Source organism: Miniopterus natalensis, chromosome X, assembly GCF_054644295.1.
Source record: "Miniopterus natalensis isolate mMinNat1 chromosome X, mMinNat1.hap1, whole genome shotgun sequence".
Lineage (NCBI taxonomy): Eukaryota > Metazoa > Chordata > Mammalia > Chiroptera > Miniopteridae > Miniopterus > Miniopterus natalensis.
In genome coordinates this window covers 10,643,190-10,671,172 of record NC_142103.1, presented here as the reverse complement: position 1 = coordinate 10,671,172, position 27,983 = coordinate 10,643,190, and the positions used below count along the sequence as shown (strand labels likewise).

The 27,983-nt window shown below is 52.6% G+C and overlaps 1 protein-coding gene across 1 annotated transcript; it reads right to left on the bottom strand.

The window, feature by feature from the left end:
* Positions 1-232: 232 nt before the first annotated feature.
* ELF4 (E74 like ETS transcription factor 4) lies at positions 233-12,629 on the bottom strand. Its single transcript, XM_016215972.2, has 8 exons — positions 12,355-12,629; positions 8,487-8,658; positions 7,999-8,091; positions 6,199-6,390; positions 5,271-5,354; positions 5,003-5,195; positions 4,035-4,403; positions 233-2,778 (listed from the first exon to the last, which is right to left on the bottom strand). Exons 1-8 carry the CDS (start codon positions 12,424-12,426, stop codon positions 1,974-1,976), a joined length of 1,980 nt encoding a protein of 659 aa, XP_016071458.2. The 5' UTR covers positions 12,427-12,629; the 3' UTR covers positions 233-1,973.
* Positions 12,630-27,983: the final 15,354 nt, after the last annotated feature.

Below are 27,983 nucleotides of genomic sequence, written 5' to 3'. Positions count from 1 at the left end.
GGCCAGCACTGCACAGGGGACCGGTGACGGAGGGCACAGTTGAACCGGGCTGGTGCGGGAGGTGATGGGAAGTAGTGTCACGTGCTGTGAGGGCTCACAGGGGCCAAGAACTTTGAAGACATTTGATGTCACCATGAAGATACCAGTGACCTTCAGAGGATGAGTTCTATGGAGGTGGGGTGAGTAGGACAGGACCACCCCTAAGCCACGCAACATCTTTATGCAAAAAAAATTTTAAAGGTGACTTTCTCAAGTTGCTTTACTTTCCACCATCAGGAAATTGTCATAATAAACTGATTTATTAGAAAAAGGCACTTTAATGCCAAGTGCTGGAGACGTGTAATAAATACACCTGCACAACCGTATATAGTTCCCTCTGGGGGGAAGGAGGGAGCGGGAGAGGATAGTAGGCTCAGCAGTGACCAGAAGGAGAGAGCAACCTGGGGAGGTAGTTAGATCAAGTGGATGGTTTTGCCCAAGGACATAGCAAAGGTCCTGAGGCACTGATTCACATTAACCAAATTCACCAGATAACAATTGTTTCCTAGGCTGACGCGTCTTGGCTCTTAGCTTTGCCCCACACTTGGCGGGAGAGACGCAAGCTAATGCAGAGAAGGGGGGGGATCCAGGCCCTGGGTGGAGGAGGGGGCGTGCAGAGAATCAGCTGAGCCTTCCTCAGGAAGAGGGAAGAGGGAAGAGGGAAGCGAGAAGTCACGCGGGCAGGAGTGCCACGGGAGCTCGCAGCTGCTGGCTCCTGGCTCCTTGGGGAAGAGATGGGGAAGAGGGGCGACAGTCCCTGTGAGTGAGTGCTGCAGCCATGGTGGGGACAGGCGGGTTGGCAAACTTACAGGCGAGTAGAAGGCTGGCTGCGCGCAGGCACACGTGGGCAGCAACGGAGGCAGACCCGGTCCCCACCGCTGCGCGACTACCCCAGCGATGCCTGGCAGCAGGGAAATACCAGGAGCGAAATTAACCAAGAGGGAGCCCAGGGTTCAGGGTGTGGGCCGGCGCGAAGGCTGGTCCTACAGCCCCAGCCCTTGGTGCAACATTCAATTAACAGCCCTGCCGGGGGGCGTGGCGGCTGGGTCTAACCCTGGAGGGACACTCGGCCCATCTAACCCTTCAGCGCAGCCTGCTAGGGTGGTCAAGGCTCCACGCGTGCTGCCAAGTGACTGGTGGGCAGTGAGGCCAAGCCCGGGAAGATGGCCTCAGTCTAGGCTGGGGGCTGCTCCCCAGTGCTGAGTTCCCTTCCCTCTCTTCATGCTTTTATCCCACTTGGCGGCCTCCTGTCCTCCAGAACTATAGTCACCCCAGCACACAACCGGTCAAAGCCCTTCTACCTGGGACCTGCTTCAGCTCTGTGACATCTCTCCAGATTTGGGGGATGCAACCTACACCCCACAGTCTCAAAACAACTGAATCTTGGTTTGTACAAAGGAAACTAGAGAATTCTTTTCCTTAAATCCTCTGTGCCACTGACACCCAGAGAGACACATGTTCCTGAAGACCTCACAGTTGCACCCTCGTCCTCTCCAAAGAAACGAAGGCACAGACCCATGAGGACACACAAATACATACCGAGATATTCACATGTGGGATAGTAACTCCCCTGCTGAGGGAACACGGGTGGTGAGATGCAGCCAGGCAAAATCATCTTCCCACGAAGCCCCTGCACCCGCCTTGGCCACCAACTTCTCAGGGGGTTCGTCACCACATCAGCCCACTACCCCGACAAGAGTGTATCCCCTAGTGCTCTTGGAGGCCATGGCCTGATGCCAGGGATGCTCAAACTGCGCATGGCTTGGCCATGGTGACATCAGGCAGAGGTGAGGCTTGGGGAAGTCTGGTGTATTGACATTCCACCGAAGGATAAGGGGCACGAGAGCTGCTCAAGTCAGTCTCTGCTAGAGGCAGTCCATCTGAAAATGCTGCTCAGCTTTGCCTGGTGAGCCACACCTCCCTGACCCCCCCATTTATATGTTATGGGGCTCCATCTTAATGAGGGAAGTGGGGTTGAATGGGGAAAAGGGGGCTGGGGTTGGGGATCTAGTCAGTAGGCTCCCAGATGTGGTCACACTAGGCTCAGCCATAAACAGGGACCCTGAGCCTGAGGAGAGCTCAAGTTCAGCCACCGGGGTCAGCCCAACAGTGGGGCGGCTGGGAGGAGAGAAAGTCTGGTTTCCCAGAAGGCTCGGATTGTGGGAGCCCCTTGAAACCACATGGGTTGGAAGTGGCTGAAGGTGAGCCTGATCCCTCAGAAGCTCCCTCAGGGTCTCTTCAGGAACCAGTAGCCCCTCCATGGGGGCCCCGGTCACCATGCCCTGCACATATGAGGAGGGTCTCAGTGGCCCATCCTTGACCCCAGGGGCTGCTGTGGCACCGGAAGTCCTGATGAACGCAGCGATGACAGTCCCGGGGGGCTGAGAGCTGGGCCCTGCTGCCCCAGCCCCTGTGACGGAGGGCGCTGTTGGATTGGTCGAGCGGTTGGCCCCAGCCAGAAGTTGGGGGAGGCCACTGAGAATCAGCGGAGTCCCTGGCGCTGCCACCTGGCTCTCCTGGAAACTGGTGTTCAGGGGGAAGGAGGCCTGCAAAGTGAAGGTGTCCTTGAAGGTTGAGGCAGGCGGAACACTCTGCAGAACGAGCTGGGTCGAAGCAGTAGTACTGGCAGGAGGGCCATTGGTTAGCACTGTGGTCAAGGGGATTGTCTGCAGGGTCAAGGCCGAGGCTGACCCCACAGGGGCCACTCCCAGGTGGATGTTGCCCGCCACTGAAGGAGCACTGAGAAGAAACAGAAAACAGATTTGGTGAAGGTGGGAGGCATTTCCCAACTGGCTAGAAAGGAGAGATCAGGGGAAAGGAGCTGAAGGTGTTTTGGTTCTTTGTTTTTGTTTCGGCTAATATTTATTTTATTTTATTTTTGTTAATCCTCACCCAAAGATATGTTTTCCATTGATTTTTAGAGAGAGTGGGAGGAAGGGAGGGACAGAGAAAGGGGGGGAGAGAGAGAGAGAGAGAGAGAGAGAGAGAGAGAGAGAGAGAGAGAGAGAGAGAGGGAAACATCGATGTGAGAGAGGCACATCCATTGGTTGCCTCCTGTACGTGCCCCAACCGGGCCCGGGGATCGAACCAGCAACCCAGGTATGTGCCCTTGGCTGGGAATCGAACCCATGACCCTTCAGTGCATGGGCCAATGCTCTAACCACTGAGCCACGCTGGCCAGGACTTGGCTAACATTTACTGAGTGCTTTTATTAATCTTAACATTTATTACCCTTATTCAGCTCGTGGGCTGTTGTGAAGATTGAGGGAAATGGCACATGTCAATCATTTGCCATCTCCCTCAATCTTCACAACAGCCCACGAGCTGAATAAGGGTAATAATCTGATTTTATGGGAAACTGAGGCAGAGGGAGGTTACATCACTTGCCCTGGGTTACACAGCTAGTAGCACGGACTCTCATCGGGGCTTTCTGACTCCAGCGCCCGTGCTCCTCGCTGCGCCACTCTACTGCTTTCTCTCTAGAAGGGCATGTCAGTGACTCATGCCAGCGTAGTGAGAGCTACACACACGCATCCCAGACAAAACCAAGCCTTTTCGGGGAAAATTGGAAGCACTTAGCATGGACAAGAGGTATCAAGAGCTTTCCAGGTGGGCCTGGAGGGCCCAAGGAAAGCCAAGTGGGTGTCTGTGCAATACTCTCTGTTGCCTCTTGTTTGGAGTGGGGGAGGCTCAGGGAGAGAGGCCAAGACGTGGAGGCCCCTGCTGGCTGCTCGGGGGGGCCCTCCTCTGGGGTAACAGGAACAGCCCCAGCTGGAGACAGAAGTCCCCCAGGTCAAGTACTGGCTTTGCCATTACTCTGACGGGTGAACTCGGACAAGCTGCTTTTCACTCCTTGACCAACAAGTGCCCTACTGGCTTCCCAGGGATTCTGTGAGGGTCCCATGAGGCTGGACACAGCAGGGCTTTGCAAGAAGTTGAAAACTGTCCCAACTCGAGGTACTATGGGAAGATGCATCATGACCTGGTGCCCTTACCTCCCAGCTTTGGTGAGTTTGGTCTGGCCCTCTGCTGGAGAGACCAGCACAGTGGAGGTAGTGGGGATCTCCTCATCTGGAGACAGTCCCAATTCCAGACTCGCAGATGGCTGCAGCCCGACGTGCTGAACCTTCGGCTTCTCCCAGGCAGGGCTGCCCTTGCTCTGGGCAGTGGCTCTGGATGAGACCCTGGAGCTGGCTCGCCGGGCAGTGCTGCTGGAGGAGGCGGAGGCCTTAGTGGAGGCCTCCGCGGCTTCACTTTTCTCGTCTTCATCTTCGATCACCACTAGGTCCTTGGGCATTTCTTTAAACTGGTACACCAGCCTCTGCCCTTCCACTTTGGCCAGGATGCCCCTTTGGTAGTAATATCTGGGGGAAAGGGTTGAGGAGTTAGTTGGGGGCATACCACCCTGCAGGGCAGGGCAAGCATGAGGCGGGGGCTGGCCAGGAGCCAGCTGGGAGCTCAAGGGCAAGGGCAGTGGGGAGGCCAACTCTTGGACTTGGAAGGCTTTTATGAAATTTCTGAGATGTCCCGAGGACTCAGAGGGTCCATGAAAAGGGCTAACAAATGCCAAGCCCCACCCTGAAGCCCCACCCTGCTTTGGGGCAGAGGACAGGGTGAGTGAAGAATGGGGCAGGATGGATGGGTGATGGGCCTTTAGCAGTCTTTCAGCCTGAGGCACCAGCTGTGGGTAACTGCCCCCCCCCCCCCCCCCCCCGAGATCTCTGGCTTGAAGAATGTGAGGAAGACCTGGGGGGTGGGAGGCCCTAAAATGCCTTGTATCAAAAAAGAAAAGCCAGGACAGATCTGCAAGAGGGAGGGGATTGTTCCTTCCAGAGGGGCCTGGGGAGTGGGCTTATGGGCAAGCAAATGAGAACGTAGGGAGACCCCACAGCAGGAGGGCCTTCTTGCAGGGAAGGAAGAGCTTAGTGACTCCCCCAGGACAGGGCCCCCCAGCAGCCCCTACCTTAGTGCCCTCCCCATTGTCTCATAGTTCATGTCAGGCTTGTTTTTCTGCTTCCCCCACAGCTTGGACACGGCTTTGGAGTCCACCAGCTTGAAGATGCCTTTCTCTCGCTGGGTCCACTTGATGTACTTGGGGCAGGTGTTCCTGTCCTGCAGAAGCGCCAGGAGGAACTCCCACAGATAGATGGTGTTGCCTGAGGACGGGCGGGTGGTGAGGGGCGGCCCAGGCACCCGGCTCCCCTCCCACCTCTCCTGACTCCCAGCCATACCTTTGCCATCCTTCGATTTCTTCCGAATGGGGATGCTGGGGTCAGTGACAGGCGAGGTACTGCGGTTGCCCTTTGTCTTCCGGACTGTGAGGAGAAGGGGAGAGCAGATGAGGCCGAGACCGGGGCAAGCGCTGCAGGGTAGGCTCCCAGAGGGAGGGCCTGGAGCTTATCAAGTTGGGCGCGACAAGGCAGACAAGGAGGAGCCCGGGATCATTCTCCTTGGCCACAGCCCTCGGGCACCTGCACCTGCCCGATGGTCCACCCTCACTTTCAGGCCCCAAAGGTGGACCAGAAAAGCCTCTACGATGCCGGGGCAGTGTAGTGCTTGCACGAGAGTCACCTTTAGGTCAGAATCTACCTCGTCTGATGTTTGAAATGAAAAGGAAGCCTAAAGGTGTGGCTGTTGTGCAGGTAAGTGCGACACTGGGGTTTTGGTTGCCAGGCTGACAAGGCAGCATCAGGAGCCATCACCTGAGTAAATCAATAAACCGGGGCTCGGGAAAGCCCAAAGTCCTCTCCCATATCTGGCCTCAGTTCCATGCGCTCCTAGAAGGAAGATAAGTGCGCGAAGCACACAGCAGAGGCCCCCCGGGGGGCCCGGGCCCAGCCAGGGGGCCACGCCTGGTGCCTGAACACCCAGCCTAGGATTCAACCTGTTGGGATCATCGGCACTTCTGGAAGTTTACATCTATGCCGGGCAGACAGGGGTGGCCTGGGAACTGTCAGGCTTTGGGCAGACCCACCCCATGGGGCCAGGTTTCCGTCCACCCCGCCATACCAGAGAGCTGTCTCCTTAATGTGTCTGAGGGCCTCAACCCACTCACCCCTATGGTTTCCCTGACTGCTCCTCTCCTCTCACCCACCCCCTTGAACACACACACACACACACACACACACACACACACTCACACACTTCTCTCTCTCTTACTTCTCTTCTTTGATTTTCCAGTCTTCTTGGTGCTTTCCTCTCTAGGGATCTGCTCCTCCAGAGAATGTCCCTCCTGGTCACCAGTGTCACCAGCCTTGTCCAGGGCATTGGGCTCAGAGACAGGAAACAGGTAGTTGGGCAGAGTGACGGCTGGAGCAGGGTCTGAGTCCGGAAGCATTTCGGAGGTGCTGACTACAAAAGAAAGGCCAGTGCAGGGTAGAAGCGTGGTCTCCCAGTGCTCCGAGAATGCTGGGCTCCGGGGAGAGCCGAGGTGCTGTTCCCTCAGCCCCAGCACAGGATACACCTGAAAGCGTCTCATGTGTCTCACACCATGGGGAGAGGAAACATCTGCAGAGCTGTGGGCATCGGCCGGCCCCAATCACGGCTGCCACATGTCAAGCCCACTGCGGGTGGTGGGGAAGTTCCAGGAGACACCCAGGGGAAAGGGCCACCTTGATTTAGTCATTCACTCACTTTTACAACTGGAAGGGACCTTAGAAATAATTTAGCCTGATTCCTCTGCTTTCCTGATGAGAAAACTGAGACCCAGAGAGGGCAGGGCATGTGCCCAAGGTCACACAGCAAGTTGATGCCTGTACGTGTAGACACTTAGTAAATATCTGTTGAATCCTGAATGAATATTAGTGACAGTCGGGATTAAAGATGCTGGGACTCTCAACTCGCAGCTTCAGGGCTTTCTCTCCCGCACTGTATCCTAGCTCCCCTTGGGAATGGACAGTTAGGGCCAGGAATCCTCCTGTGCAGTCGGGGCAAATGTCTGAGGGAGTCCTGCAGGAGAAGTCTGCCTTGGGGGCCTTTTGGGGAGGGGTGGCCAACCTCCCAGAACAGGAAAGGGATGAGGGGGTACCAACCTGGCACATTTTAAAATAAGCCACACCCTGCACAGTTTTCCTGGGAACCCAGCAAGAGAGAAAGGGGACTGAAAAGTGACCCTGGCCAATAGTATTCGACCTTAAAAAGGAAGTAGATTCTGCCTGACCAGTGTGGCTCAGTGGTTGAGCATCGACACATGAACCAAGAGGTCACCGGTTCGATTCCCAGTCAGGGCACATGCCCGGGTTTCGGGCTCGATCCGCAGCAGGGGGCGTGCAGGAGGCAGCCGATCAATGACTCTCATCATTGATGTTTCTCTCTCCCTCTCCCTCTCCCATCCTCTCTCTTTCTCAAATCAATAAAAACATTTGAAAAAGAAAAAAAAGGAAGTAGATTCTGACATGTGCTACAACATGGACAGACCTTGAGGACACTATGCTCAGTAAAATAAGCCAGTTTCTGAAAGACAAACACTGTATGATTCCACTTACATGAGTTACCTACAGTAACCAAATTCATAGACACAGAAAGTGGAATGGTGGTTGCCAGGGGCTGGGGGTGGGGGGTGAAGGGAGTTGTTTAATAGGTAGAAAGCTTCAGTTTTACAAGATGAAGGTTCTGGAGATGGATGGGGACGATGGCTGCACAATACAAATGAACGTAATGCCAGTGAGCTGTACCCTGAAAAATGTTTAAGGTGGCCAATTTTATGTGTATCTTACCAGTTTAAAAATTTGGGAAAAATGTCACCCTGGCCATCTTTCCTTGTCTGTGGTCCCCTCCAGCCCCGCCCCCCCCCCCCCCCCCCCCGGTTCCAGTCACAGCTCAAGAGTAAGTTTACATGTATGTCGGTGGGTGTGGGTACATGTGCTACACGCACACATATGTGAGACTTCAGCACATGGACGTGATCTCTTAAATGGCATTTGCGTCACCTTGCATTAAGGCCCTGAGGTTCACACTTACAGATCTGCTTTTCATCCAGGATGTTGTTGGGAGACTCAACATTGAGCAAGACTTCAGTGGTTGACACGGTTTGTGAGGTTGCTTCATTTTCATCTGGTTCCAGGTTCCATGGTGGGGGCAAGAAGAAAGTTATTCTTAGGGTCTGAGGTAGGGGTACAGCCATAACCAGGGCCAGCCCAGAGAATAGTGTGAAAGAGCCAAAGGACAGCCAGGAAGGGATCAGTGCTCCCCTTGCCCTAAGCCTCCGCCTTCTCTCTATACCCACCCCAGCCAGCTCCACTCTTCACTGTCCCCCTCCACAGCAAAAGATCACGAATCCATTTAGATGGCTTCCTCCTCTGTGAAGCGGTACTACCTTTTGTCTGTCCTAACTGCCCCATCTAATTTCCAACTGTTGGCGGCCTTGCCTTTGCTGCATGTGTCACTGTAAGCCATTGTGTGTGTGTCCTTTCTCCTCCACACCTTCCCTGCCCAAGAAGGGGACAGACCTGTCAGCATAAAACTGCCCTCCAGGATCTGATCCTGTGTCATGCACAAGGTCCTGTCCGTTATGATGCCACTGTGACCGTCTTCCAGCTCCAGTCCTGAATACAGATGCAGTAATTCGGGGTAGGGTACCTGCTCCACGATCACAGCTGGGAATACTGAGGGGTCTTCCAGCTGTGGAGAAGAGAGGAATCTGGTTGAAGACCCACCCACCTGTTCCAGGAAGCACCCCTACCAGAATCTGCCCTTCCTGCAATTCCTAATTCTTAGAACCCTCAGGAGCTGTCCTTTGTATAAGATGACATTGCTCTCGGTCGAACTCCACTAGATGATCCTTTGAGTGAATTTTTAATTAATAAAGATGGGCTAGTTCTGTACCACCTACATTCAACCAAGGGCAGACAATTTGAATTGGTTGTAGTTATGGGTTAATCCATGGCCAGGGTCAGTGCTCAATTCTATGGAAAGGGTTAGGCTCATTCTGAGGCCAGTGGGAAAGGGTTAATCAATGGCAAGGGAGAGGGGCTTGATTCATGGTCAGGTGATGGACTCAGCCTACACTCAGGGTTGGGTACCCAGGGTGAGGGGCTCAGGTTGTTGACATCTTAGGGTTCAATCTGTGGCAATGAAGATGGGGGAACAGAGGCATTACAGAGGTAGAAAGGTAAAGGCTCAGTCACTGCCTGGATGGGGGAGAGTATGCCAATTTCCAGTTTGATTTAATGGGTGCACACAAACACTCCGGTTAAGGAGGAGGAGGGATAGGTTTTGGGAGAAAGGTAAGGGGGACAGTGTCTAGACATGGTGAGTTTGAGGTACCCTAGAGATATTTAAAATGGAGATACCTCTCAGGGAGTCAAAAATATGTGTCCAAGAGTTCAATAGGGTGCTCGCTAAATCCCTTGGAGTGGAAAAAATGATCAGGATGAGAATTTGACCACTGGAGGACACAGTTGTTCTACAACCAAACAAAGCTAAATAAAAAAGGAGAGTGATCACAACTGATATTTAAAAACTAGGTATAGCCCTGGCTAGCTTGGCTCAGTGGTTAGAGCGCTGGCCCAAGGACTGAAGGGTCCCGGGTGCTATTCAGGCCAAGGGCACGTGCTTCAGTTGCAGGCTCGATCCCCAGTCGGGCGGGTGCAGGAGGCAGCCAATCGGCAGCCAGTCGATGTGTCTCTCACATCGATGTCTCTCTCCCTTCCACTCTCTCTGAAAAGCAATGGAAAAAATATCCTCAGACGAGGATTGAAAAAAACAACTGTGTGTAGAAGGAAATATACCAGAATGTTCATAATGATTATATTTAAGTTGTGGGACTTTGGGTGATTTTCCCCCTTTCTTTCTACTTTTCTGTATGTTTCAAATTTTCTTTCATGGCACTGTTTGAAAAAGAATGTGAATGGGAAAAGAATGTGAATGCTCAGTTCTGCCTAACGTTCCTGAAGGATGCAGAAGAACAAAAATTAAGAACATGCTTTTGGGTATACTGGGCAGTCACCCTGGCTAAACCAGTTTCAGGGGAGTGCTGGAGTCCCGAGGCACGTTACAGTGGGTCACAGAGAGGACAGACTGAGGCAGGCAGGTGTAGTGATTAAGGCCATAAAGTTAAGAGCCATCTGTCCAATGTGGTAGCCACTAGCCACGGGTGACTATTTAAATATAAATACAAATTTTTCCAAGATTAAAAATCAGTTTTTCTGTTGTGCTAGCCGTAGTTCAAGTGTTCCACAGCCACGTGTGACTAGTGGCCCGTACTGGGTAATGCAAATATAGAACACTTCTAGCATCGGAATATTCTACTGCATTGTGCTGGTTTAGTGCCAGACTGCCTGGGTTTGAAACCAAGCTCTACTACTTACTGGCAGTGTGACTTTGGGCAAGTCACCTTTCTGTGCATTGGTTTCCTCACTTATAAAGTTGGGGGGGGTCATATTATTGACTCCATAGGGTTATTTAAACGAATCAATATGTATAAAGCACTTAGAACAGGGCCCAGCATAGAGTAGGTTCTCATTGTTTTAGGTATCAGGGCCTTCTAGGAGACTGGTAACATTTTGTTTCTTAACCTGGAGGTGAATTCATGGGTGTTTATTTTATAGTTATTCTTTAAACATATACACACACACACGTGATTTATGCATCTTTTTGTATTCATGATACAAAAAATTTTTGCAATAAAAATTGTTTCCTAAACAGAGAGAGAGGAGGTGAGAAAGTAAACACAGGGTGGAGCCTGTGCTGGGGGGAAGAAAGGTGCTAACAAGGTGGTATTTGGAAAGAAAGAGAGGGAAGGATTTCTTTTAGGGTTGGGGAGACCTGACTGTGTTCTAAGTTGAGAAGAACGGTATGGAAGGTCTGAAAGATATAACAGAAAGAGAGGAGGTAATCGATGGCTTGAGGGCTTGAAGGAGGCAGGAGAGAAGAGTTTAGGTACAGGGCCAGGAGGTACCCTTGGAAGAAACAGGGACACTTTCTCTCAGGCCAGAGGAAAGGAAATAAGAACAGTGATGTTATCAATAAAAGGGAGGAGAGAGGGGAAACTGAGGGTGTCCCTGGCTTTGAGCTTCTCTGTGGATTGGAGGAGAGGCTGTCTGCTGGGGGTGAAGGGGCAGGTGTGGGGTTGGAAGGTACGGGGTTGGGAGCTTCTATGAACAGCCTCTGTGAAGAACAGAAACAGTTTCTGAGCAGACTAGAAACAACTGAAAACTGACTAGTAGCATTGAGAACCCAGGTGAGGTTAGATTTTTCTTGCTTTCTCCTCTACGCACTCCAGGGGTGTTCAATAAAACCAAGCAACTTTTGGCAAGGCAGGGCAGGAAAGAAAGTTTAATGTGCTCAAAACCCACTAGGGGGCAGCCTTTCGTAGTCCGCTAGGGACTGCACAAAGTTCTCCATCTTCACAAGGATTTAGGACAGAGAGCATCAGAATTGGGCTGAGGTGCCTGCCCTTAGACATGATCGAGCTGGATCTCCTTTTGGTGAAGATGGGGAGATGGCAGCCAGATAGGGTAGGGGACAGGACTTGCCTAGGTGACACTGTGGCCAAACTAGGATGAGAACCCAGGACTCCTGACTCCTAATCTTCCATTCCTTCTACTGTACCTGGCTGCCTCTTCTCCAGTTTGTGAAAAGAGGGGAGTGGAGGGTGGCGCTGAGTGTGCCAGGACACTATCCGATGGGCACAGCTAAGTGCATGGAAAACATTCTCTCTTAGCCCCAGTGCAGGGCAAGGTATGGAGTGGTGAGGAACCGAGTGCCCGAAGTCTGTCCTATTTTCTAACTTCCTCCCACCAGAAGACTCCATTTCCAGTTTATCCTGAATTGAAGATCAAGGCTGAAAAAAAGGTTTTGGGAGGGCTCATCAGCCAGGCTAGAGCCATGAGCCTGAAAATGCCAGGGGTTGAACTCTGCCCTGCAGTTCCAGATGGCAGTGCTCACTCTTGCTATGTGGTTGTCCCAGCAACTTTCTCACTGTGACACTGGGGGTGACGGGAAGTGGCTGAAAACACGTAAGAAGGTCAGCACACAACTGTGCATTCAGCCCATGTTGCTGACTAGCCAACAGCTCAGCTGGTATACTTAGCAGCTGCTTGGCTGACTTAGTGACTGCACGTGCCCTGTAATTGCACGTGGGCAACTGGCTCACTAAATGACCGCCCAGTGATTACTGACTGGCTGTATGAGTTACTAGCTGACGCAGTCTGGCTGGCAAGCAGGCTCAGTGCCCTGAACCGAGTAGGTGCTTGATCAATATTTGCTGACTGGCTAGCAGGCCAGCCGGCTGGCTCACTGGCTGTCTGCCTGCCCGTCTGTGTCTATCTGATCGTCTGCGCTGGCTGACTGGGCTCTGTTCTCTGGGGGCTGTACCTGGTGTATATCATCCATCCCGTTGCTTGCAAACTCAAAGATCAGGTCACTGGGCTGGAGGGTAATGGCCATACTGTCTTCTCAGAGCTGACCGCAGGATTCGCAGGGCCCTCTGGAGCTGCGGGGTTTTCTTAATGAAGAGATGCTCCTCAGGTGCCTTGGTGCTTAGAGCCTACACCTCGAGCCACAGGAGAACAGCGGGTGTAGAGAGCTGGAGTATGTGGTGGCTTAAGCCAGATTCAAGGCTGCATGCTGGGCTGGGCCAACCACAGGAATGACCTAGAGAGAAGGGAGAGGTGCAGGCATTGAGGAAATCACCTTCCTTGAGCTCTGTTCCCTGGAGAGACTGCCAGAGAGACTGCCACTCCAGAGAGACTGCCACTCCAGGGCAGACTGACTGCGAGAAGAGGGATGGCTGAAAGGGGATGGCAGTGGGAGAAGGGAGAAGGGGAAGAAAGGAGGCAGGTAAAGGAGGGGAAAGGAAGGTAACTGAGTCACCTCCAGTGGGAAGTGGCCAAGCCTCAGTGCCAGTCTAAGTCACCAGCATTTGCACCTGAGCTGGCCCTGAAGCTACACAGCCTCCCTCTCTCCCTTCCCTCCCCCACTCCTCTGGAGGTGACAGATAGAGGGACTTTGGTCTCTCTCCGCCCTGAACATTAGTCCCCAGGGTGTGGCCACAGGGAAAATCAGGGCCTCATGGATGGGGCAATAGCATGAAAAAGCCCTGAAATTCCTTTGGCTCAGGAAAGAGCCTTGTGTGAGGGGGGTGGGTGGGACACATGAGTATAAAGGGTGTGCTTCCAGATGCTGCCTGGCTCAGTTTACCTGGGGAGTGGGAGTCACTTAGCTCAGCAGGACAGAATCTACAGAGGAAATGTCTTGCTGTGAGGCTTGTGCAGTTGCCTAACCCTGCTTTTGGGGATGGGACTCTCAGACATGGCCACGCCTCCAAAGAGCCTGAAGACAGGGACGGGTGGACCCTAAGATGTGAGATCTGCGCACTCATCACCACCGCGCCACACCAGCCACAGGGCCACCCGCCAGAGGATGGCCTCTGCACCAGTTGTGGGCTTATGTTCTGGGTTCAGCTTTGCTTTCAGTTTCAAGACTGAACTGTCACCCTGGGAACTTGTGAGGAGAGCCCTGGCTGGGGGAGGGGCCCGAGGAACCTTGCCCATCCTCCAGGGCAGGCTCGGGGGCCCTCTGTTTCCAGGAAATCTGTCTGCTGTAGTTCGCACGTCTCTCCTCTCCTTGAATGCCTCTCGTGCTCACAGTCTGTACCTCAGGCATTCACATGGCACCCGGGCCTCCAACTGTTTCCTGTGCTCGCTGTGCTGGTACGTGCTGTGTAGGGTCCCACCCATGCCTGCCTCCCAAAGCCCTAGCCCCTGCTCCCACGTCTCTCCTGCTAGTCTGTTCTGCTCCTCCAGCCCTGAACAGTTGGGCTTCTCCACGTCCAGGTGCCACGTCTTTGGTCCTTAGTGTTCTGGTTTTAGTGATAGCGTGTGTGTGTGTGTGTGTGTGTGTGTGTGTGTGTGTGTGTGCGCGCGCGCGCGCGCGCGCGCGCGCGCACACTGGGTCTACACACAGCCTGTTTCAACCATGAGCGTCTGAAGAACTAGGGTCACGCATCATAGTGGGAGCAACACACTTGACCCCTACCTCCCCGATACTCCTTTGGCAGTGCCGTGGGTAGCAAAACCTTCTCCTGGCCGGAAAGAAATGAGGAACTTCAGAGAGGGGCAAAGGGGAGGAAAGGGTGGGGGACCACGGGTGACCTCCCCGATGACCGCTCTCCCCCACAGCAGACACCCAGTAGCCTCTCCCACTTCCTTTCCGTTAGCCCACAGGGCTGGCCCCTCCCCCTCCCCACCCCCATTCTCATCCCCACACCTCTCCACCCCCCCCAAAAAAAACCTTTGACAAGTCACTCAACTCAACCTGTCGGGTTTGAGTTTCTCTGTGGGTGAATGAGAGACTGATGCCTGCTGGGACCCAGACAAAGCACTGGTGAACCATGACGCTCGCCTGAGTTCCACGCCTCCCGCCCTGCCCCACCCCCACCGGACCCCGCATGTGACCCGGTCTCCTGTGGCCTGAGAGGCCTCCCAGGGCCATTTATGCTTGGAAGGTCTGTCTCCCCCAGTCAAAGCACCCAAGGCCCACATTCCGCAGCTCCAGCCCTCCCACAGGCCTGCTGTCTGCCCCCCAGGAAGCATTCTCCAGCTAATCAAACGAAAGGCTATCACTTTCACCTAATCCCACTTTGTCTAAACACGAAACTTCTGAAACTCCTGTGTCTGCTTCCTCGCCTGCCAAGGGCCTGGGCCTTCCCATCGTGGGCCTTTGGGTCTGCTCATCTCTTGGGCTTCTCTTCACAGATGAGTATTTCATGTTTGGGAGCTTACTGCCCCTTACCCCAGCCGGTGGAACCTCAAGGCACCTTCCTTACCTCCCCCATTAGACACTGGCTTCCTTGAGGGCAGGGACATCTGTGTTGGTCATTGATGAAACTGGCACTCTTGCACTATGTTTGGCATGTAGCAGACACTCAATTCGTGTTTGCAGAACAAATGAATGAATGAATGAATGAATGGTACTGGTCATTCTGTACAAGTGAGGTGTGTTTTCTGGGCCATAAGTCTATCTATGTGTACACTGGGTATGGGGCGGGTGTCATGTCCTCTGGCTTATACGAGAATGAGAGGAATGTGTGGTGCACTCTGTGTACATAATATCTGCATATTTTTGCATTGTACTTTACAATGGGATTTCGCTGTGTGTGTGCAAACACATGGTAGACATACGCGTGCAGGGCATGCCCATGTGTCCCAAGTGTGGGGACATGTGTGTGAGAGCCTCTGTGTGTCAAAGGGCTGCTCTGGTCAGGCCATTGAGACAGCGAGCTCAGTCATCAGTTTCCTCCCAGCTCCTGCCAGCTCAAAGAGGCTGTGGTGAAGATGGGGGGGGGGGGCTGCCGCCACTGCCTCTGCTTTCCAGGGAGAGAGCGCCTGCAGAATATGTATGTGGCCCATGCGTCCTTGGGGTGAGGCCCCAAGGTCCACTCTTCTAGGGAGGTGGTGGGAGAGGGGAGGCAGCAGCAGGAGAAGAGGTTTGAAATAAAAGGAAGAAATGAGTCCAAGTGTCTTCTTTAAGTGTCCACATGTCTAAGTCTCTGAATTAAATAAGGACTTGGTTGGTGCAGACACCGCTGGTCCAGGACTGTGAGGATTGGGAGGCTGCGCCCAGCGTCCACAGCTGATCCTACTGTCTCCTGCTAAGCTCGAGCTTGAAGCTGAGGGTAAGAGGTGTAGGGGGTCAACTAGCTCTCCCATTTGTCCTACTCTGTTGGCTGAGGCTAACTCTCCCCGCACCACCATGGAACCTTCCAGTCCAGAAAGTTTTGTTCCTCCCCGCTCAGATGTTTGAGGATTTGAAAGTGAGAGGTGGAGAGAGGCTCATTTGCATGCTCACTCACTCTCCCCAGCAGAGGAGTGAACCACCTCCCCAAGTCCCTCAAAATAACCTCCCTCTCCCAGGAACCTGAAACCAAAGAGGCCACCACCACAGAAGGCCCGCCCTGCTGGAGACCAGAGGGGCCCACACCAGGGGCTCCCTGCTCCGGTGTCCTCAGAGACACATTGGGATGCCTATTCAATGGCCCAGAGCCCTGGGCACTGTCTTGCCAGCGAGTAGGGGGCCAGGGAGGTACACACAGGCTCAAGAAATTGAGGCGCCTGGAAACCCTTAGTAACCAGTGGTGAATTCCCCCCACCCCGCTCCATCACTGCACCAAAGTCCACTCCCTTGAACCAGGAGGCTGCCGAAGAATCCCTGGTTCCCAGGGCCAGTCCTCCTTAGGCTGAAAGCAGAGCCTCTGAGAGTGAGCACATGGCCCCTGGACACTGTGTGGGAGTGTGGGAGCCACAGGAGGGAGCGAGCAAGTGAGGGCGCCTAAGTCCCAGGCCTGCAAATGCACACCTCTGGCTCTCTGTGGTTCTGACTGCATTTCAAAACCAAAATAGCAAAATAGAAGTGGTTTGGGCTGCTCCTGCGTCACCACAGCTGGGTGGTGGTGCAGACGTAAAGACCCTTTCTGGGGCTGTCACAGGAACACGTCAAGCAGTGTGCAGCACCCACCCATCTGGCCTCCTCCACAGGAAACGGCCCCTATGCGAAAGCCACGTCCACAGGCTCCGTGGAGTGAGTTTAAATTTACACCCGTTTGGCTGAGCCAATGGCTCTCACCCGACTGCTAGCAACACCCGTGGCATTTTCACACACGCCAGGAAACATGGGGGCCAGATGGTCAGCTGGGCCACAGAGCAGAGTTCTCCTCCAGTTCCTTGTCCCCTCGGAGCCAGCCCTCGCTCCTAAAATACCCGGTCCCCCATGAAACCTTTCTGGAATTCTCTGGAAAGGAAGTGACAATTTCCTTCATGCCATTTCCCACTCCCTCAACACTCCTCCCCCACAACCACAAACAAAATGGAAACTACCCCAGGAACAGCTGTACCCTCCACTGAAAAACAGCCCCTCCTCCAGCTAATAGTCATCCAGCAGCAAATTTGCATGCTGTGTCATGTGACCAGTGGCACGTCTTTAGGAGACGAGGGCCAGAGGCAGGGATCCAATCTCTAGCCATGGATGGATGGAGCAGAGGTAGCCCGGCCATAGGGTTCCCGCACAACCTTGACTCAGGTGGCCGGCTGAACTCTCCTTGCACAAGTGCCCAGTGAAAGGGCCCTGGCCACAGCTGTTTTGTCCGCTCCCTCTCCTCTATTCCTTTCTTTCCACCACCCCCTCCATTTCAGATGAAATCAAGAAGAGGGAGAGAAAAAATAAATGTTTTGCAAGCTCTGTTGGTTGGGGTTTCTCTGTGCTTATTTATAAGAAACCCAGTTTCCTTCCTTACCCCTGGGTCACTGCCTGATTCCAGCTTAGGGCCTGTCACAACTCGGGTGGCGAGGCCGGCCCAGAGCTGTTCTCCAGCTGCTCCCAGCCCTTTCTCAGCTCCGGTTTTGTCCCTACCTTCCCAGGCCCGAAGCTGTCCCAGTGGAGGGGCAATTAAGGTTGCAGGAGATAGTGGACCACAGGCAGAGAGATGTCCCCTCGTCTTTCTCCAGGAGACACACCAGCCTACCCACAGTGTGTGGTGTACCCTTCTCAGGCTGAGGCAGGACGACGGAAGTCCTCTCCTGGCTGCATCCCGACCAAATGTGTGACCCTGGAAAGGTCAGCCATCACTCTGGGCTTGGTATCTGTCATCCTTCAAGCGGGTGCGGGCCAAGGGTAAGTCAGGCTTCGCAGATGCTCGCCAGGGAGTCTCGGGTGAATGAAGGTGGTGGTGGGAAAGCACTTGGAAAATTAAAAAGCACTCATCCAGATGATGAGTTTCAGGTGACCTCAGAGAGCAAGGGGGACTGAGGACCCCAGGAAGCCCCCCAGAGGTCACCCCATTGGCTTCAGAACATAGAGAGGATGGAGCTGGAGTCTCCTAGTTGCTGGCTGGGAAGGGCCTGGCTCCTTGCCTGGGTTGGGGGCCCCACAGGGAGGGGCAGGCTGCTGTGGTTGGAGGAATGCTCCCAGTCCCCTGCCCTCACCACCTTCACCCCACCCCAGCCCTTTGGGTTGTGGTTATGTGGCAAGAACACTACAGAAGCCCAACAGGGGAGGAGGGAGAGGGGGAGGGTGACTGACAAAGGGAACCTATTCCCCCAGCTGCCCTGACTGCCAGGAGCCTTGCCTGAGAAAGCCCAAAGAGCACCCCCTGGAGGTGCCTGTGGTTCACACCCTCCTCTCCAGTGCCCGGGGATAGGGAGGAGGCAGAGGGGCACTAAACTTTCCTGTCAAGTGAAGGCCAAGCCAATGATGGGGAGAACACACTGCAGGAAAGGAGGCACAGCCATGTCCAGGACAGCTACTGAACCCCAGTACAGTAAAGGCCTGGGGATTCAGCAAAAAGATCCAGCTTTGCCTTGGGGTTTAGGCAGATTCCCTTCCTCTTCTGTGAAATGAGGACACCTGCCCTAGCTCCAGGGGCGGTCGTGAAAGGCCAGTGAGTTAATGTAGGTGAAAACTCTCTGTTACGTCCCAAACATGTTTTTCACGTTCCTGGTCTGATTTGTGTCTTTTTGGCCACGGTCACTCATTAAGTCCTCAGTATACCATTACCTCGATGGGCAGGAAGAAAGGGAAGTGGAGATGGTGAGATGAAATGAAAACAGAGGGAAGACATGACCAACAACGGTAAAACTTACGTCAGGGAGAGGCAACCAGCTTGCCTCTGGGGAGGAAGGATTGGCTGGGGATTCAGGGAAATGAGTTGAGTAAGTGCATAGACCCGAGATCCACCAGGTAGCACAATGTGAAAATACAGAAAGCAACTGGGAGCTACTGTGGATTCTTGAACAAGGGAGGCGCGCAAAGTAAGCAGTTCTTTAGGAAGACTGGTTTGGTCTGGTGTATGAGCGGAGGAGACGGAAGACCAGGTGAGGCAGCTGGAGTCCAGGAGGTGAATCTCAGGGCTACCCGAGGAGAGAGATTACAGAGTATGGGGTAATGCAGTACTTGAAGAGACTCCAAGATGTATAATCTGTTCTTGCTGTAAGAATGTTGAGATATGAAGTGACTGAGCCGGGAAATATGGCAAGAAGATGAGTTCAGCTTGGACCTTTTGAAGTTGGGATTATCTGAAAAACCCCAGGATTAATGGTAGTAAAAAGAGGACCCAGAGAGTCACATTGCTACACACACTCACACACACAAACAAACATACAGTAAGAGGGGCCTCAACAGGCCTTCAGCGGCCAAAGGAGCAGGCCTGGCCTGGTGAGGCTGGCAATCTGGACACAGTACTGTGGGAGAGGCTGCATGTGCTGAATGAAAGGTGGCTTCAAATGGCACACACCCCACCCCCACCCCCAGAAAGGCTGGCTTGCTTCCTTGGGGGCCCGGGTGGGGAGGGAGGGAAGAGAAACACTGACCAGAGACTAATTAAATCCATTACTTTGTTCTTTAGAAACTGGGGTAATCTGTGACTCGGCACCGACAGAACATTAAGTGAGATAACTTTTATTGAAGGGACAGTGTTCTTTGTCATGACCCTTGCCAGCTCACGTCCTAGAAACTGAGGCGGAGGCTCCTTGCTCAGATCTGGACTCCCCCAGGGGCCATGCTGGGTTTGCTGCTGGGCTCTGGGCCCATCCAAATGCACCCTCCACCGCTGGCCACACCCAGGGGAGGGTACACTGAAGGATGAGGTGGAAAGATGGCCTATGGGGGTGTGTGACCTGGGCAGACAGGGAGGGCAGTCTAAGCTCTGATGTCACCAGGAGTTCCCAGGGGTGTCTCCTTCCCCCTCACCCACGTGGCTGAAAGCATCTCCTTGACCCAGAATCCCAGGATATCAAAGTTAAAAGGGGCCTGAAAGATCATCGAATCCATCCCTCCTATCATCCAACCATGGACACCAAGTTCTCGAGGGAGCAGTGACTTGCTGAAGGTCACACAGCTAGTTGCTGTGACTTCCAGGAGATCTTGCCTCCTTCCCTCCTCATTGTCTCTCGGCATCCTCAATCAAGCCGACCCTTTCCTCTGGTGAGAGCAAACAGCAGCCAATGGCCCAGGGCTGGCAAATAACAATGAGGCCATGCATGTGCAGAACACAGTGAACTTTTGCAGAGGCTTCCCCAGCTCTGTGCCTTTGTTCACACGGTTTCCTATGCCTGGTATGCCCTCCCTCAATTTCTGTGGCTCCAATTCCCACACAGTCTTCAAGATTTAAAGCAAATGCCTTCTGTGCTTCCTCCCCACCTGGTATATTCTCTCCTTCCCCTCTTCCTTCTCCTCACACCTTAGCCTGACTTCTTAGACAAACTCGGGGGACAAAAACCATGGTCTATGTCCCAAATCCAGGCTGCCTCCTATCTTTGTATGGCCCATTAGCTAAGAATGCTGTTTGCATTTTTTAAGATTGGGGAGAAAATGAAAAGAAGAATAATATTTCATGCCACATGAAAATTATATGAAGTTCAAATTCCAGTATCCACAAATAAAGTTTTATTGGAACACACTATGCACATTTATTTACACACTGTCTGTGGCTGCTCTTGCATTCTAAATTGAATTGTTGTCATGGGCTGCAAAGGCTAAAATATTTTCTATCTGGTCCTTTGCAGGAAAAGTTTGCTGACTCCTAGACTAAAGGCTTCACCCCCCTTTAGAGTGAATAGATTAATCAAGTTCATTTCTGAGAAGAACGTCACGGAGCATTCAGAGGTGCCTGGAGGGAGGTGTGGAACACCAAATACAAGCTTGGCAGCTTCTCATCAGAAAGAAAGTCTGTCCTAGCTCTGCCCATGGTGTGACCTTGAGCAAGTCACTTCTGCTTTGCAGGCCTCTTGTTCCCTAAGCTGCACAATGAGGGGATTGGACTGGATGGTCTAAGGTCCATTCTAGCCCTATGACTGAGAGTCAGCAATCTGTTGCATTTATAACTCACACAGTTTCAAGCAGGCACAGTCCTGATCACTTTCTCACACAACAAGGGCTTACAGAAGGTTCCCCTGCCCAGCTGTGGTTTTCCGCTGCCAATGTGGGCTCCCTGGCTCCATACTCACCTGCCCTGCTCCACCCTTCCCTTCTGCTGACCTGTCTGCCTTTCTCTCAGAATTCCTCTCCCTGCAAAAGGAACATGGCCTCCTCTGAGAGAGCTCCCCCTCCAATCTGGTGGGCCAAGAGCTTCCATTCTTTTGTAGTGGTGGGGACAGGGAAAGAAAGGCTCTCAGCTCTCCCCAGCCTCCCAGGACCCACAGCCGGCAGGCAGGAGGTAGGGCCAGCTCTCACCGCACCCCTGCTCTGCCTGAGGAAACAGCCCCTCTCTGCCACTTCCTGTCCCAGGGGTTTCAGCAGTTTCCCCTTCAGGGCCTGCTGGTCCTCCCAGCCCCGCCCCTGTCCCACACAGGTCAGAGAGCACAGGGAAGGGAGGAGCTTTTAGGGAGAGCAAGGAGGACCCTCCACTGGAAGGCTGAGAAGACAGCTGTCTACACCAGAGGATGCCCCAGCAGCTCCTCTGTCAGCCTGTTTGGGCTAGGGGAGTGGGAACCTGGGAGGGAGTTGGGGCTGTTTCCAAAAATCCTATCCTGTTAGCAGGTGAGTAAAGGTGAGTTCATCAGCTTACCTAGCTATCACCTTGGGGACAGAGTGAGCCTGGCCTTAGAAGACTGGGTAAGAGACTGGACAATAACTGCTGAGGTCAATGTCCATCTGAGCTGAGGACCAGCCCTGGGTGGCTTCGAATGGAAGGGAAGGGCAGGTTGAAGCAAGAGCCTGGGGAAAGTGGCCCACAGTGGGGGTTAGTTTGGAAGAGCAGGTGACACTGAAATCAATATCACTTCATAATTTTGCATAATTCTGTCATTAGCATCAATGGAAGAGGCAACAATGGAGAAAACTACGTGTGTCAAGACTAGTGGCATTTTCCAGGAGACTGGAACAGAAAGCTATCACATTCCATAGCCAAGGCAGATTTGGTGTGATGACTTCCACTTGTAAATACCTCCCAGATGCCTTGCAAGGTGGGGCTCCTAGCAGTGGGGCTGTGCGCCTGTGAGGAATCCTGTGGGCAAGTGACCAGCTCTGCTAGGCCTTCCCAAGGCAATGGGTCAGAGAAGCAGTAGCAGCTTGAGGCCCTGGACCTCTGCCCAGTTGCTCGAGGCCCTGTGGACAGGTTAGAAATCCATGATGATGGTTCTAGAAGCCTTGATGCCTGGGACAGGGGCCTAGTAGTAGGTAGACACCATCACCTTGGTCCTCCCTGTGGTAATATTGTTCCACGAGGTTTAAGTAGTAGTGAGAGAAGCTAAGGGGACCCCACCCCTTAGAAATGATGGTTCTGGGTGGGCCAACAAAAACTATGGATGGGAAGATGGTTTTGCTACCTCTCTGAGAGGTCATCCTCTTGTGCCTTTAACCAAGAGCCTTGCCCAGCCAGGCCTCCTATCAAAAGAGTAGAATCCCACTTTCCCTCTCCCTACTCCCTCAGGGCAAATAGGACCCAGTGCCCCAGAGATAGGGCCCTAAGGGGAGTGCCTGCTCCACACTAGCCTGTTTACTACACCCCTGGAAGGTGTAGTAAATACTTCTTCACAGCTGGTATGACGGATGCCAAAAGTCTTAGAGACAACATCTGGATGTGCACCTTGGCTCCTGCCAGCCCCTCCCAACATCTGCAGTGCAAACCAAAGGCCAAGATTTGATTACAAGCCCAATTCAAAGTTGGTGGCATATGTTTAGAAAGCGCATCTAGCCTGGCCCGAGTAGCTCAGTTGGTTGAGCGTTGTCCTGTGCACTGAAAGGTTGCTGGTTCCATCCCCGGTCAGGGCACATACCCAGGTTGCAGGTTCGACCCCTGGTTGGGGCATGTTCAGAAGGCAGCCAATTGATGTTTCTCTCTTCCATTGACATTCCTTCCTCCCTCCCTCTCTGCCTCCCTCCTCTCTTCCTCTCTCTAAGCATGTCCTCAAGTGAGGATTAAAAAATAATAATGAATACATTTTAAGAAAAAAAAAAAAAAAAAGACATCTAGTTGGGGCGGAGGGGGTGGAAGTGCTTGAGATCAGTGCCAGCTCAGGGCAAGTGCTTTCGGGGTTGGCACTCATTTGAGCTAGTGCTGGGCCAGGGACGGCAGATGTGGCCACTGCAGCCTTCACCCATGGGCCTGTTGAGGGAGGGACATAGGGGCACATGTACTTGTTTAAACCTAAGATTTTCTTTTGTGCCTTCTGATGTCACTTCAAGTTGTTCCCTCTGCTTCTGGGGAAGAGGGCAAACAGTAAAAATTACAGGGTGACAGGATGGAGCAGAGGAAAGGAGATAGGGACTTACATTTACTGAGTACAAGCTGTGGGGCTGGTGTTACCCCAGGCACTTTACTGGGCTCTCTCCTTTAATTCTTTCAACAAAGTAGTTGGTCAGTGGCAGAGTTAGTTTATTTTCAAATATTTCGCTTTTTGAACCCAGGTTTATTTCCAAATATTTTGCTCTTTGAACTTTGTTTTCAGTGAAATCTCTTTTGGTAATAATCCTGCCTTAATAGTTCCATTTAAGATACAGAAGTGAGGCTCAGAAAAGATTAGGTAACAAGATCAAGGTCACGCTGCCTGTTAAGAATGGTGGCAGAACTCAAACCCAGGCCTGTGTAACCTTGATCTCAAAGTCCATGCTTTTCCCTCTGCCCCATGCTGGTGAGCAGCTGCTCAGATCCGTAGTTCAGGCCTTGCTCACAAGACCCAACTTCGAAGGCTCAGAGCCTCTATGATGCCCCTTCAACAAAAGCTCCCTAAGCCAATGTTCCATTCCCCCTGGGGCCTCAATCTCAACCAAAGCTCCATATAAGTGAATCCTAACTTCCTGGGCCAAGTCTGTACCAAAATGGTGACAAGTTGCACCTCTGTGGCCAGCTGTGGAGGAAGGGTATTGTGGAGCAGGAGGCTTCCAGCTCTGGTATGAAGGAAACTGATGCGATTCCTGTCCCTCAGGGGCCTACTGCTTCCAGAGAGTTCCTGGAGACCTGGAGTGGCCATGGTGTGGTCCCTGCCCCATAAATATACACTTGCTCTTGGCTGACACATATGTAGGTCTGAGTTCTTATCTTGGGGTGTTGGTTCACATGCTCATTCAAATATTTATGGAAAGTCAGACCTGAGCACTCATGGGCTTACTGCTGGGTCTACCCTATTCTTCGCTGTGGTCAGGTCTCTTCATAGCTAAGTTCTCAGTAAACTGGGTTAGCCCATCTGCCTGAATAGTATTGCTGGGGGGTTTCTCCCCAAAAAACCACTTCCAGAGCAAATGAATCTTCAAAACTGAGGCCCAGAGGTTGTGGGGAAATGGGGAGTGACTGCTAATGGGTAGAGAGTTTCTTTGCGGGGTGATGAAAATATTTCTAAGTGGATTCTGGTGATGGATATACAACTCTGTGTACATGAAGTCACTGAATTGTGTACTTCAATTGGATGAATTATATGCTATTGAACTATATCTAATAAAGCTATAATTTTTAAAAAATCGATACCCAGAGAGGGGTAGCAGTTCACTAGAGGCCGCACATGAGTTGACGGAGCAGCTCAGGCCAGACTCCAGGTCTTCTGAATTATGTCTCTGGGGCTCTCTCCTGCCAGCCTCACCATAACCGTAAGCAAGGATAACTACCGAGGTTCAGCAAGTATGCAAGGCAAGGCCAGCCCTGTGCCTGCAGGCTGGCAGCTGAACCTAAAGGAACAGGGTAGACAGTGGAAAATGCTCTAGGGCAGGGGCTTTAACTAAGGTCTGCCATGAACATGACGATGCCCCTCTCTGGATCCCAGCGTCCCCATGTGTAGAGTAAATGAGTTTGGTGATCCCTTGCAAAAGGCTCTGCCAGCTCTGAGATTCTAATTAATTATAAAGAACTGCAAGATGGAATAGAATGGCATGTCCTGGGAGTGCTACAGTGGGCCTTGGACATAATTAGGTGTTCCAATCGATGCCCTTCACTGCTAGTGATGACCAGGACTTTCCGGTGAGAGTCAAATTCTCTCAGACAGTTCTGCTGCCTTTTTTGTTTTGTTAATCCTCACCTGAGAATATTTTTTCTATTAATTTTTAGAGAGATTAGAAGGGAGGGAGGAAGAGAGTGAGAGAAACATCGATGTGAGAGAGATGTATTGATTGGTTGCCTCCCACACATGTCCTGACCGGGCTGGGGATCGAACTTGCAACCGAGGTACCTGCTCTTAACTGGGAATCGAACCCGAGACCCTTCAGTGTGAGATGCTCTAACCACTTGGTCACACCATCCAAGGCTCTACCACTGCCTTTCTCTGTGGGGGGTAGCTTGGCGCTGATTTCCCCTCCAGCAGTGCTAAGTGAGAGAATCACCTATAATAGAGACCCATTGATCACGTCCTCTGGAGACGTCAGGAACCAGTTTCTTGGCCTGGAGCCCAGGCAGCCCCACCTTGTGCTGAGCTTGCCTCTGCAGAGGAGGGAGTGATTGCTGATGGCCACTGGTCTAGCCCCCGCTGGACAGGATGTTTCCACATCAAGCCCCACTTCCTGCAGCTAGGCCTGGCCTCCGGTTCCCCCCTTCTCCTGCCATCTGGTCGCCTGCCCTCTGCCCCCTCCCCTTGCTGGGTGTTTACAGGCTGCCTTATCAGCCTGGGGAATCTGGGCCTCACCCAGCCGGCTGCCCCGCCCCACCAGCCTGCCCAGGGCCCTACCTGCTGTGGTTTCGTCACTACAGGCACAGTAGTCTGGAGAGGCACCCTCCCGTGCAGGCCCTGGTGTGTGGATGAAGGCTCACTACTGAAACCTGAATATTCATAGTGCTTTATCTACCTTGCCCAAGCTGGGGGACAGCACGCTTTGTTCTTTCTATATTGTCTTGTCTCTGTGGGCAGGCTACTGGGACAGGAATGAGGTGTTTAGGCTGCTGAGGAGGTTCTTTGACCTGGAGTGCTTCCTTGGCCCTTTTGTGTTCAGCCACTAAGAGGTGGGGGGGGGGGTGTGTGCAGCACTAGGCCGGAAGGCTAAAGGTGGGGTGGAATGAGGGGCTGCAGACTGAGTGTGCTGGAGGAGGAAAAGTTGGGGAATCTGTGGGCATGACTTCCACCAATCCATGCCCAGACTTCAGAACCTCATGGGTCCCACGCTGTCTCCATCCCACCCTGGGATCTGCTCACCTACCCAAAGGCTGAGGCCAGAGCTGACCACTGAGCAAGTTCAACAACTTTCTCCCAGAACACAAAGTTTACATTTGAACCAAGGAGGGGGAGGATATGGGGACAGTAGGCAAATGAACACGCTGCAGGTGATGGATTTCCCTTCCAGCATTCGGGCTAAGATACTGATAGTTCAAGTTCTGGCCTGTCCACAGGCAGGGCTCACAGGGACAGGGCCTGCCTGTTAAAGCTGACAAAGCCCCAGAGCAGGAATCAAAGCCATTGTCCAAACCTGGCTTATCTTCCACGGGCTTCCATTTTGTTCACTGATAAATCAATGAAACTATATTTAGGCAGTAGGTTGCAACATAAAGATAAAATGTCATACTCCAGAGAAATTTTATGAGACTGTGTCTTTCTAGGTGCAAAGCATAGTTCAATAGTTTGGGGCGCTAGGGTGGGAAAGTTTGGAAAAAGTTTGCTCAGACAATTTTGCCATTAATGGGCTATGTAACCACAGGCATGCTATGTCACATGGCTCTCACAGCCTTGGACCTCCCCTCCTCCCCCTCCACTATAGATCTCATGCTGCCCAGAGCTCCTCTCAAGCTTACTGACCCTAGTCGCAATCAGGGCTTCCGCAGGCCACCATCCCATCTCCCCAGGAATGACTTTCCCACTGCTCAGATATATAAACCACTTAATGTTCATGTGTTAATGGGTTAATATGTCACCTCTCTCCTTAACACATTTTCGTTTTAAAAGACCATCTGGAGTTGCCTTGCTTTAGCCTAAGGAAGGCCCCCGGGCAACAGTGGAGCAGACCTGTGGATAGGTGAGCCAGGGCTGTTTCGCAGTGGCTCTGCCTCCCATTACACCATTAGCCAAGGAGCAAGCTGGCATCTACCATCTACTCCCCCGGCCTGTGGTCTCTGTTAGGAAACTGTACAGAGTGGATGTGAAAACCTTTGAAAAAGCTAACACTGAGGCTCGGTGCAACAGAAAGCCCACTTGACTGGGTGTGAGGAAGATTAAGTTCCAGTCCTGGCCCTGCCTCTCCCTAGCTCCTCCCTCAGCCTTTGAGCTGGTGCCAACTCCTACTCCAGGGCACACATTTAGATCTATGGCTGTGGCCACACCAGCCATACTAGGCACAGCTTTAGAGTCCAAACTCATCTGCTTGGTTTCCAAAGGTCCTTCACAGTCTGACCCCACCCTACCTACTCAGCCTTGTTTCCCATGATTTCCCAACTCAAGCCTGGGCTTCAAGCCCAGTGGTCTCCTCATGGTCCCCTGAGGGAACATTCCAGGCTCATTCACAGAGTTTCTCAGGCCTGCCATGCCCTTGCTGCTCTGTTTTGCTTAATCAAATAGTGCCCATCCAGCAAGGTCCCAACCAAGTCCCCAAACCCATGGAGCTGGTTACACCCTGATAACTAGAGTCCACACCCATGGAGGCCCCCTTCTCTAAACTCCCAAAGCCCTTAAATTCCACCACAAAATCTCTTAATCCCACAGGTCTCGAATTGTTCTTTAATTCATGTGTATGTCTTGTTTCCCCAACAGGCAGTAAAATCCGTGGGATTAAAGCCTATCGCATCTTCTGACTCTAACACAGGTCTGGACATTCATGGATTAAGTCCCTGTAAATTCTCAGCCTGAGTAAAATCTCTAGAAAAGAGAGTCCAGGTCCTGCTAGATAGAGTCTGGGGATAGGGATAGAGTTAGGAAGCAGAGGTCTCCAGGCTGGCACATTACTTGTCCCTTTTGCTGCTGGCCTCTGTTAGGGGAAACACATACCACCTAGAGCCGTTTATTCCAAGCAGCAAGAGGGCAGCTGATGATCAATCAGGCCATCATTAAAGCATTGACTTTTTGTACAAAACCAGTGTTTCAACCCCAGGGATATTGGGTGCTGGTCTGGTC